Here is a 12,703-nt window from a genome sequence, read left to right as displayed (position 1 = left end):
CGAATGTTAAATCAACTTTCTCTCAAGATGAAATAGCATACACGTAGAGCTATCATGGTTAACAGTAATTGAATACATTACCACCAGTAGATGGCCGGGAGGCTATGCCCAATGGAAGAGCATTTCTAGGAATCTCATTAACTTAGAGCGTTAATCGTATCGGACGATGATTTACCCTGTAGCTGCAACTCTAGGTCTTGACGAGCTTGCATCAAATTTGATCTAGCATCTTCAAAGTTTGGCTCTATAGCTAATGCACGTTGTAAATCTTGAATTGCTAGCTGATACGAGCCTAAAGATTATTAAAATGTCATTAGAACTATACTTAAAAAAAATCGATAAATGGTGTATTTGTGAATGCACGTTTTGTTTATCTAAGTAAGTTAGCATATTAATTACATTTATTAACATAGGTATTCTTACAAAGTTAATCAAATCTATTTTTATCGTGTGATTGCCATCACCGGAGATAACAGAATTAGATATTTGTGTATCGCGATTTACAATAACATATGCAACTTTTTAATTAGTTCATTTTTATTTCCAGAATGACACTATATTTACCTAATCTGTAATGAATTTGACCACGATTATAGTATGCTACAGCAAAATGTTGATTATATTTAAGTGCTTGGCTGTAGTCTTCCATTGCTAAATAAAAGTCAACGTTGAGGTAATGCAACTGCCCGCGATTGTTGTAAGCTATTGCCAATTTTTTATTATAACTATTGACGGTATCACCGAAAGCGTCACGTTGTGGTTCCCATTTATCAAGGAAAGCGGTGTAACTATCGAGGGCTGCTTGGCGTTGTCCATTAGTAAAGAGGAGATTGGCTTGATTATAATCTTCATCCATCAGATAAACTCCACTCTTATGCGATATACTCTATAACGTGCATAAAATTATAATTCCTTAATGTGTACTGGTAATTTTCTTTTGAACCAACAAGCTGCCCACCTCAACCGTTCAGTAAAGAGCAGCTTTGAAGCAAGTCTACTACAGCTAAATACACTCTTCTATGGCCATATTATGCTGTCAGAAAATCACTAGACTGAATACAAGCTATGATGAAAAAGGCAGGATTCGGCGTAGCTTGTGGCCAGTATTGTCGAGCAATAACCACTAATATCCCTATCAGCTTGATCAGGGACTATTAAAGATTGATTAATGATTATGTACTTGGAGCTAATGTTGAACTTTCAGCTCGCAGCTCGTTCATTTATTCAAACACAATATTACTACTAGAGTATTACTAGTGGCCTGACTCAGCACTTCAAGAAAGTAACACTACCTCGATCTACAGTGTACAGTCTGCATCTTACAGTACAATACAGTTTGTACTGTACTGTAACCCTGAATCACACTGTCGACTGTGGAGGACATTGAATCGCGCATGTCCATGCCCAATTGCCTATATCCAGAGTACCACTGTTTAAGGCGTGATTTGTACAGTATACTGGTTGAACTGAGCGTACATATACTAGTGACTGTTGGTTTCTATTCGAATTTCAAAGAAATAAAATAACGTAATACGGTAGTAAAAATTAATAGAAACATCAAGAGCCAATTGTTTAAGGTTGTAATAATCTGTTTATGCGAAATTGGAGTCAAACTGAATGTCAATGCCTTGAAAATTTAAAAGATCTTATATTAAATTTGTCAGGATCCAGTACAGTACACTGTATAGTGTAATCATGGTGCTACTGTACAGTATCGTATCGCACAGCTTTAGTATCTTAGCAACAGAGACACATCTAAACTGAGGATGCGTATCCATCTTGACGTTTTGACTTAAAATTTAAATTCCAATGCCATGATCAATAATAATAATTTCTTAGTTCTAAAAGATCGCAGCACATGATGCTTTGGCAGCTTTGCTTTCTAGTCAATAACAACTTATAACATTAAGCTGATAGTCAATCTCTACACTATACAGTAAACAAATTCATTACAAGCTACTATTCAATCGATTATACTCCTATCGCAATTCCTAAACAAGTCAAATACTGTAAAAATAAGAATTTACGGTATACAGTATCAATAATATTATTGATAACAACCTATTACAGATAGTAACATTATTCAAAAAGTAATATATAGCACCTGTAACATCAATTTCAATACACCTCTAATATACCCAACTTGTCAACGGTGTCAAAAGGTGAAGATACCTAGTTTATTTAATCAACTGACGTGTTGTACTGTTGATTACACTAGTCAAGCTTGTAGAATCGAAATACAACAAGCCTGAAAAGTAACAGAACATTTCTACATCGCAGCAATAATAATACAAGTGAAAAAGATGGCCTTTGCTAGAAACATATCTAGGAAGGAAAAGGAAAACAGCGAAAAGTATTTAAGTAAAAGCGCCTGGACACCCATGGCGAACGGATCGTCAAATCTTAAAGTTAGTCACTCTGGCAAATTGTTCGTAGACAATTCATAATATACGATTTTGTAACTTAAGCCCCCACTTCAATATACGTAATTTGTAACATTAGATACAGTATAAGTATTTTCAGTATTATATATAAGATTAATTAAACACAATATACTAAGAATCGTATTCCATCTTTGCACATATAACTATTTTTTATTCTTTATTTCGGCAGTTTTGATCATTTATGTCATCGTCACGATCATCAATTTAACGTTTGTCATGAATAACAGTAGGCGATTAAAATCATCTAAGGAATATCCATCTACCAATTTATACTTTCTTAACAATTTCTACACGTATATCAACTGTAGCAACTTCTCAAAGATACTGCAATAAATTGGACTTCTTGTATATAAATAAATTTCTACTTAAGTATTGCACCGTTGAGCTGCACCTTGTGGAACAAAGCAGAAAATTGACAGTTTTTATTCTGATGATTTACAATTTGTTCATATTGCTTAACAGCTTGGTTTAATATTACTGTACATAGGTATTTGAAGAAAGAAAAACTCTAATTAGCCACTGGGTAAGGGCTATTCGCAAAACTATATCTATACAATCTTAAATTAATGATGTAAATATTTTATATCTATGTTGCACCAATTCAAAATCATTATTATATCACCGTATGAACTAATTCGTAATTTTGTCTCCATCAGTTTGACAAATGGACAGATAACCAGCGTCGGCAGGTCCTAAATATTCTCATCACAAGATGTAAACCTCACCAACTAGAATATGTTCAATCTATCGTAAAAGACAGGATTCCTATCACCAATTGCGATTTCACAGTTTTGTTGCCAAGAAAAATTAGTATTAAAATTCTTTCTTATTTAGGCAAGTATTAATTCTTTCTCATTCGCTATCCTCATACTACGTCAAATGTAGCTATAAATTTAAGTAATCTTTTCTACTAAAAAATTAATATTCATATTTCAATTGTGCGTAATTTTATATCACATAATTAAGATCCAAGAAGTTTATGTCGAGTTGCTTCTACTTGCTGGAGATGGAAAGATATATCCGAATTAGATATAATCTGGAAGCAAAAGTGTTTAAGATTTAGATGGGATCTGCCTGAGGATAATAATAACATAAATCTTATAAGAAATCGATGGAAAGAACATTATATTAATAAAGTGCAGCAAATGAACTACGTTGCAGCAGCAAAGGTAGATGTTCGAGTTGACAGCTACGTTACATGAATAAAATCAATTAGTACTGATTTTTAAAGAGCTATTTCATCTCTCTTTACTGAAAGATAACATATATTTCATTTCTATATTAATTTCTTAGTCATCTACACCACAGCCAGTAAATACCTTACCTCAATCAGAACAATCGCCAGGAATCAAAAAGAAAAAATCTGTTAAATTGAATAAAAATGTAAAAGCGAATCAAATGGAACCGTTGCAAAGATCAAATAAAAAATTGATGGATGATGATAATAAAGATAACAAACTCCCGCCTTGGAAGGGACCCGATCGAAAGCCTACCGATGCTCATCGTAAAATTGCAATAGGCCAGAAAGCTCAGTGAGTGAACTATAAAGAGAACATAAGCCATATTCATTTCACAATCTAAAATATTTATATACACGTATACGTATACAGTAACTATCAATTACAGATATAATATTATCTTAAAGTATTTCAATATTTGGTTGTAATGAGTATTTTTATAAATTAATTAACAGAAGGAAATCTGTACCGTTAATGTTGCGTTCTGTAACAGCACTTAAATCATCACTAAAAGAGGGTAAAAATGAAAATGAACTTGTATCTAAGGTATATACCGTCATCAATCAATTCTATCTTTTTCTTGATGTCAATTTAACGTTAGTACATTATCGAATAAATATATACGTCATTATAAATTGTTATGAAGGTAAGCACTTCTAAAAGAATCACTTATCTGTTTTTGAAGCCAAAAGTTAAACCTACTAAAGAAAAGCTGGATAATTTCAAATTAGCAAGAAATCTCCCAAATCAATCAACTGTCAGTAGGGCAAGTACACCAGGTAAAGGCATTTTCTGAGTATTTTTATTCCATTAGGTATTTCTATCAAATTGAGACTACAAAATATAATAATTAAACATTTACTGTTTAGTTTAAACCGGTGCAATAACACTTTATAGTATATCGTATTACAGGTAAAAGAAGTTAAATGAGACGCCTATTGTAGACGTACCCTAGAACAAATATACGTCGACATGCAGTGAACCAGCACTCTACTTAGTTCATGATTTATGCCTTTACATTCAAGTTCTTTGTAAATATTCGGTTACTGCTGTCCATACATTTTATTTTGTTTTATACTATCGAGTATGTTACGTCTCATAGACTTGAATATGAAAGCATAAATCATGATTACCAAACTATACCCGTACTTGTGTATTAATTAATTTAAGAGCTAAGTACCTACTGGTTCAAACACTTATGTCAACCTTTCATTTGCTGACTCACCCGGAAAGGTGGTACAATACTACACTACTAATTACTGATCAAGGCATCTACATCTTGCCATCTACCTAGCAATTACAGCCCACTGTAATAGCATTCCTTTATTTATTATTATATCTATCGTAGGCCTAATTGCACCTGTAATATACTTTTGAAGTAATTCACTTATCAAATGCTATAAACTTTACATGCAAATACGAGTATACTCATTTACTAACAGTGTCAACTTCTATTATAACACCTTAGGTGATTCCTTCTTTAGCAAGCAAGCATGGGAAATTGCTGATTCAGATTCGGATTAACGAATCAATACAAATCATTGGATTAATTGTCGAAGACTGATACATGTATTTTTAATTCTGTATGCAAATTTATAAAGAATATTTTATGTGCATGATGACATAATTATCTACTTATCAAAAAATTTCAATGACAACCCATTTAATAGTAATTCACTGTCCTCTAACTTACTAATGAATGTGCTCATCAACAAATTTCTTGTATTGATGCACTGTACAACAGGTTTGCTAGCGCATCTGATGTGCTAGTCTTCAGTTTTACCATATCTCTATTACCTTATTTTACTAATTATATTTGTTTAACACGAATACTATAATAGTAATAATTGCTAATATATTTTAAGACACCAAACATGAAATAAGGGTAAATAAAAGGAAATTTATATAATAATTCTTAACTAATCAATTATACCTTGTATAATATATATCGGATAACAGATCATAAATTAATAAACATTAATTATAGATGTACCAACTCAAAAATATCGCCATGCTGTATTATTCTGTTTTGAATAATGTGCGCAACAATACACAATTGTATTTCCCGTGCAGCTAATTCTGATCTATCGATATTAAATCTATTCGATGAATACTTGTTTGGAACATCCAGCTACATTACGCATTTATACATTCCTATATAATATTATCAATCAAATTATTATGCTAACTATTTTCATCGCTTCTAAATGTACAAATAAATCGATTATTACAGTTTGATATTTGATAAAGTAAAATAATAGTATACAAGAACGTTTAATACGCTTCTTTAAGTAAGGCTTCATAATTAACGGCCAAAAAGAATAATTCTCTCCGAAAGAATCAATGTTAGAAATGCAATCAGGATTTTGGCACTATATCATAAAGGTCTGTAAATTCATATTAATTGGAACATCTAGCTTAATAATATATCATAGCGCTGGTCAAGTGATGGAATAATATCATGTCTAGTAATACATATTTTATCTGAAATTTGCTTAAATATAATATTCGAAGTAGTAATTCATAAAATAGGTGTTACATGTGGAAGTTTTAAGGTCGAAGTAGAATATATTGTGCATATATACTTATATTTACATATTACATACATATCACATTTATATTGGACATATGATGAGACAGCCATGCTTAAAACTTGATAACTTAAAAATATTATAACTGGCCCCTAATTAACTTCACTTTTACGTTCTATTTACTAAGGTAAAATTAGTGCTGTAGTTGTTATATTACAACACTGTTGATGAAACATTGCTCATATGCTACGAATATGAGCACATGCCAGGCATGCATGTCATTCAGTTGAGGCCTACGTAATGCTGCCACACGAGCAGGCAATTAATATACAGTACGATTAGCGATAGGTAGCTGAAAGTTTAAGTAAAATAAAAATACACATGTACAATTTACTTTACGAAGCGATTGTCGTTATTGTAAACGATGATGATCGCAAATAGATTACAAAATATTGCATACTTGACTAGGCTGTCCACAATTACAGCCTTTAGGAGATGATTCAGCACGTAACGAAGGTAGTGAAATTTTAGGTGCTTGTAATGGCGTAGTAATCAAAGGTCTTAGTCCAGTATTAGTATCATCCGCCCAAGGAACAGAAGGATTTATCGATGTTGATGGTGGATGTAACGAACAGCAGTTGTTTTGCAGAGTGGCTATACAATTTTCATGCTTATGTACAGCTGCATTATTACAATAGTAAATCTTATTATCTTCAATTAAAGATTGTGACCCTTCTTGTAGAAACAGACCATATGATCCGTTAGAAAATATCCGGTTATTACTAATATATGACGTTGCCGTCGCGCCTACTATAATAGTACTGTTAATATTACAGCAGAGATCGTTATTCTTCAATGCACAATGTCCATCAATTTTAACACAGCAGTCCTGATTGTCATAGATTCCATTGCCATCAAGAGTAGCTTTACCGTCACTACTGATTACTACTCCATATCCACCATTAGCTGAGATATCGTTTTCGATAATTTTTGCATCGTACGTATTTGATACAATCAAACCTCCTTCCGTATTGCCAAAAATGCTATTTCCTTTTAAGAATGCTACTTTATAACCATCGATGCAAATTCCAAATTTCTTGTTACGACAAAAGACGTTAAATATCAGCTTGGAGTTGTACGATATTAAACTTTGATCGGGTTCATTGTAATTATCAATTTCATCATAGATATGATAATTGTGATTTCCTGATGATAGCAATGCACCATGGAAAGTATTATCGCAAATTGTATTCCATTGTATTACTGAACTTGACGTTAAGCTGACGCTAATACCAACTCCATTGTTACCTATATGACAATAATATGACAATAATTAATTTAGCAAAAGAGAATAATAATGATGCTGTTAAGAATTTGATAGCATCATTTGTAAGTAATTTTTTGCCCGTTTCATCATCTATAACAAAAATTGTAAAGTAATCATACTATCACTTAAAATATCGCATACATCCTACCCGAAATTTTGTTGAATTCTATCTTTCCACCACTATTATCTCCAAGGATAATACCAACGGATGCGCCGTCTATAATTTCATTCCTAGCTATGTAAGGTTTTGCTCCATTGCACACATCGATACCTGCCCAATGACTTTCTTTAATCGTATTGCCAATAATAAAACCATTTCCTGAGTCACCAACAGTTATACCACCAGCGCCATTTTCAGTTATTAAATTATTGCTACAATTGATAATGTGATTTTCACATCAATGGTAGTCAAAAACAACTTCGAATATACTGCAGTATATATAGTTCGTAGCTGCTCTGAGTAATTATTAACTAGTATAACTCGTAATTACTTACTAAATACTTACCAGATAATAGTCTTGCCATTAATTAAAATATGAATACCAGATTCTCTATTTCTGACTATAAGATTAGATAATATTTTGCCCTGCCCGTACTCCATAATCACAATTCCAGACCTTAAGCCATCTTCAATTACATTGCGCTGGACCGTTGGATTTGCTTCACTTCTGATATCAATTGCTGCTTCGCCGACACCGATGAATATATTACGATCGATTAAACCTATGTGAGTGATGAGATTACGCATATTAAGTTTATATTCTAAATATACCCTAAATATAGCTTGCAGTCTTTATTACGGTCAGAAATAGGAAAACAATGCACACAAAATCGTATGAAAAGGGTATCCAGAATACTAATATCTGCTATTGAAAATATTTACCGGTAGATTTCTCTCGAATATAAACACCAGATAGATGGCAGTCGGTAATGAAATTATCAATCATATATAAACTAGATTCACCCACACAGCGTACTCCACGCGATATTGATGACATCATATTGTTTACAACGCTCACTGTAGCATGCGAACGCATTGATATAACCGCTTCACAGTTGATAAAACAACAATTTCTTATAATGACTGCTTTGGTTTCATTAAGGTTTTCTTCCACTAACTCTTTCGATTTAGGTTGAGGCGGTTTTGTATGCTTAGCAAGTAATTGATTCAACGATTTACTACTAGCATTAAGGACATCAGTTATACTGGTGTTATCATCAGGTTGATTAGTAGGAGATTCTAGATATTCATGCGATAAAATTTCGGCTAAATCACCTACATCGACATCCAAATAATTCATGTCGTACATTTGACGATCCATTCTTGATATGTTATCATCTCTACCGTAACGTGAATCGTTATCTTGATCGCTCATTAAATGAAAATTTTGATACAACGCATCGCTATCATTACAACTTTCATCAGTTCGTACAGATCTAACCGATGTACTTTCCATATTATTACATTCTATATCGGTGCATTCTACATTGCAAGAAGGAGCACTTTCTTCAAGATTGCTAGATTGTCGAGGGTTAGGATCTTCATTATTGCTACAATTAGATCCATGGCTGATGCTATTATGGATGCTATTCAAATCGTCGGTTGAAACAAGTCCATGTACTAAATTCGATATAGTTTTAGCTTTGTCAGCAATGACGTTATATTCATTTGATAAGCTGCTATTACTATTGGATATGTTGGCGTCGTTCTCATTATGTAAACTACTCGTGGATTCTTTCTTATCCCATGAATTCGGACACTTATTATCAACTACAACAAACTCATACCAATGTTTAGTAAAATGGATCGATCGAAATTTGCGATTATCGATTCGATCCCATCCCGCGACGAAAATAGACTCTGAAGTGTTCACAAATTTACAATGTTCAATCAGACCAATATCGGCATCATAGAGCCAAATATAGGAATAACCAATTAATTCACAATAGCGTATATGGCCGCTACCGGGGAAATGGATGGTAATAGCAAAACAATCAATTAAACATATATCCATCTGTAAATGACCAGACGTGACCTACAAGTAGTTAATCAAGTAAACATATATTGTTTAGCTTATTCATATTGCTATCATCTAATTAGCAGATAAAAAAGTAATAACTTAGAAAAAAAATTTCATCTAATACAAACAACAGCAAAATATGGATGAATTCCCTTTCTGTACGATCAATCGTTGCGGCATGAGCGACTACTGTATGATAATGAAGTATCGTGTTACAATGTTAGCGCACTTGGCATGTAAAGGGGCCGGTGAAAGATACATTTGCTTTCACTATAATATCATTACGACATGTGTAACTATTACAACTAATCCTTCGATATTATAGCATTGATAAATAGAATAGGGAATTTAAAAGTACGTCATAGATCTAATTTTTACTGGCATAATATACTATTTTATGTCTTTATATCCAATTTTTTAACTCAAATAAAATTAAATTTGTACCCAATGCGATAGGAGCACCCGTATTTATTTATTCATGACTTAAAAAGGATGTTAACTAGTTGTCATTCGCGAGTGATATTAGTATCAGTAAGCACAATTAATGATAGAAATGAAATATTTGCCGATTGCAATTGCGATATATTGTCTATGCCATAATCTACATTTTCCGGTACGACAAGGCAAAATACGCTACAATCTATCTTTATGCTTCCTTCAAATATTCCGTATTGAAGATGATATAATGTGTAGAAACTTTAATCATGTTTATAATTATTTAGAACGAAAAGATTATTTTACCTCGATTCGTCGGTTATAGCCATCATCACATTTGAATGTGACATTTTCACATCGCATATTGAAACCCTGCTGAATCAGTGGTATGTCAATTATAATATCCTTTCTATCGCCATGGCCAATTATTTCGAGAGGAGCAGTTCGTTTAATGGTAACAAGATTACCTTGATAGCGTCCAGGATAGACGATGATACGAATAAATTCATGACTAGGGATGCTGGTTAAGGCAACTACTAATTGGTCGTAATCTTGGCCACGACCAACGGTAACAGTATTAAAACGTGGTAATGCCAAGCCACGTTTACGATTGCGGAATAAGTTGGCAAGTAGAGAATTTTCATCACCTAATCTAGACCAAAAGTGTTGAACCAAGTAATTATGTTTAATCGCTTTCATCCATGACACAATGTCTTTATCACTATCATTAGGCCAATTCGGATGAATATGGTGACGATTATGAAGATATAATCGTTGCCAGTAAGTTCGATCATTGCCACAAATGAGTTGATTCCATTGATTACACACTTGACAACAGCGGCATAAATCGAGAACATCCAAGTACTGAAAAATTAAGTGCCATACCTCCACAGGTAATCGATGGCTATTATCCACGGTATTATTCATATTATTATTCTTATTATTATTATTGGCACGGATATTGGTGATAGCAGCACAACTTGCCATATTCTATTCTAAATGATGTCCAGATTACTTGCAGTTGGACACGGCCAAGGCGAGAATAATCGGCTGATGTTGAATTCTTGCTATTATCATGGTATAACAGATAAAGCAAGCAAGTATTAGAAAACTTTCTACGTATTTTATGAAGGTAAAGTGTATTGCACTATTCAGTTATGATCAGAACGATAACCCTAATATTTCACTTTTTTGGATCATATACTACATGAAACATTATTATCTACAGTCATTGGATGTGTAACTACTTGGCTATTATTGTATTTCTATGGTGTTTTGTAGTACACTACTGAACACTGTTAGCGTGGAGGACCAATTTTATTCACTAGTTAGTATTTTATCATTAATTAAGTCATGTTAAGATCGTTGTTTACGCATTTTGTTATTTGATTACAGTTGAATTGTTGTATTTTCTAGTGACTGTTCTCACTCTCTGCCACAGAATATGCGTAGGTGTAGTATATGCTGCAGTAGGGCTATACACTATCCCATTTGTATAGTTGGTAATGTGCTATTTTAGCGATCGCTCGTACAGAATATCTATCCTTCTCTTGAAGGATATTGTCCTTGTGCTATAACAATCCAATGTCAAATTTTCGATCAACTTAATTTACTCTACAAGATTATTGATGGAAGACAGTAAGTCAGCGCCATCAACAGAAAAAGATGCTACCACATCTTCATTTACATCAACACTAGGCTTGATCGGCTAATTTTCTACGCTTGGTAAATGTCAATTTGAACCTATATATTATACATGTAGACGGCAATAACTTCAAGGGAAAATTAACGATATACCACTCTATTTTTCGGTATTTAATGATATGCCATCTAACTTCAATAGAAAAAAATGAGAGAGGATTTTAGAACCTTACTTGACGTTGTTGATTAATCATCAACCATTTTGCCGGTAGCGATGGTGATACAGTAGAGTAACATACTAAGCAGAAACACACTAGCACAGTGGTACTATGCTGAAATACAGCGTTAAACGCTGGTTTAACTCAATATATATTCATCATGCACAGTTTTTCTATGCGGGGCCATTTCTACTGGACAGTACAGTGTATAGACGGTACACTCGGGTATATAGTACTGTATACTACAGTACTGTACTGTAAATCAAGGTAAGACTAGGTAAAACCTTCGACAGTAAAGCGACGGGAGCTTGCACTAATATATACATATATATATATATATATATTATACAGTATGAATGAGTGGGTAAGAGTGTTCCACATAGCTAAAAATGGAGAGTTACTGTAAGATTAGAGAAATGCGGTATGTACAGTATATGTCATACACTTTACTACTACACAGTACACGGTATAAAGTTACTGAACCTCTGACAGGTCTACGACAAATGGTAATACTATCTGTTAAATGAGCACATTATCGTAAACCGTCAGCAAAGCGACGGGAGTTTGCACTAGTAATAATAATAATAACAATAATAATAAGTTATTTTGTACAGTCATAGACTCATAGTGTACAGTATGTATGTTTTACCTTCGTTTTAGAATTTCGATGGAAAAATCGACTTCCTTTATTGCAATTCAAATGACTTCATATTATATGTACTACTGCGTAGAGACCTTGTAGGCTTGTATTAAAAGTTAAAAATTTCAGAGACTAGCTAAGATTTCAAAGTCTGCTCTTCCCTTTCGTACAGTATATGAGTAAGTCATGACAGGCAAGAATTTTACCG

At 33.2% G+C, this 12,703-nt stretch overlaps 3 protein-coding genes across 3 annotated transcripts; 1 reads left to right on the top strand and 2 right to left on the bottom strand.

The window, feature by feature from the left end:
• Positions 1-137: 137 nt before the first annotated feature.
• TRIADDRAFT_58947 (uncharacterized protein) lies at positions 138-856 on the bottom strand (the record flags this gene model as incomplete). The annotated part of the gene is made up of 2 exons (XM_002114904.1): positions 138-292; positions 565-856. 2 exons carry the CDS (start codon positions 854-856, stop codon positions 138-140), a joined length of 447 nt encoding a protein of 148 aa, XP_002114940.1.
• A 1,447-nt stretch (positions 857-2,303) lies between these two features.
• TRIADDRAFT_58946 (uncharacterized protein) lies at positions 2,304-5,206 on the top strand (the record flags this gene model as incomplete). The annotated part of the gene is made up of 8 exons (XM_002115081.1): positions 2,304-2,408; positions 2,932-2,967; positions 3,279-3,282; positions 3,411-3,613; positions 3,738-3,976; positions 4,138-4,228; positions 4,329-4,461; positions 5,151-5,206. The coding sequence occupies 8 exons, from the start codon at positions 2,304-2,306 to the stop codon at positions 5,204-5,206; spliced, it is 867 nt and encodes a 288-aa protein (XP_002115117.1).
• A 1,449-nt stretch (positions 5,207-6,655) lies between these two features.
• TRIADDRAFT_58945 (uncharacterized protein) lies at positions 6,656-10,983 on the bottom strand (the record flags this gene model as incomplete). The annotated part of the gene is made up of 5 exons (XM_002114903.1): positions 6,656-7,521; positions 7,689-7,912; positions 8,047-8,263; positions 8,424-9,576; positions 10,303-10,983. The coding sequence occupies 5 exons, from the start codon at positions 10,981-10,983 to the stop codon at positions 6,656-6,658; spliced, it is 3,141 nt and encodes a 1,046-aa protein (XP_002114939.1).
• Positions 10,984-12,703: the final 1,720 nt, after the last annotated feature.

This window comes from Trichoplax adhaerens, genomic scaffold (genome assembly GCF_000150275.1).
Source record: "Trichoplax adhaerens TRIADscaffold_9 genomic scaffold, whole genome shotgun sequence".
Classification (NCBI taxonomy): Eukaryota; Metazoa; Placozoa; class Uniplacotomia; order Trichoplacea; family Trichoplacidae; genus Trichoplax; species Trichoplax adhaerens.
The sequence above is the reverse complement of the archived record's forward strand: the minus strand, read 5'-3'. Positions and strand labels throughout refer to the sequence as shown.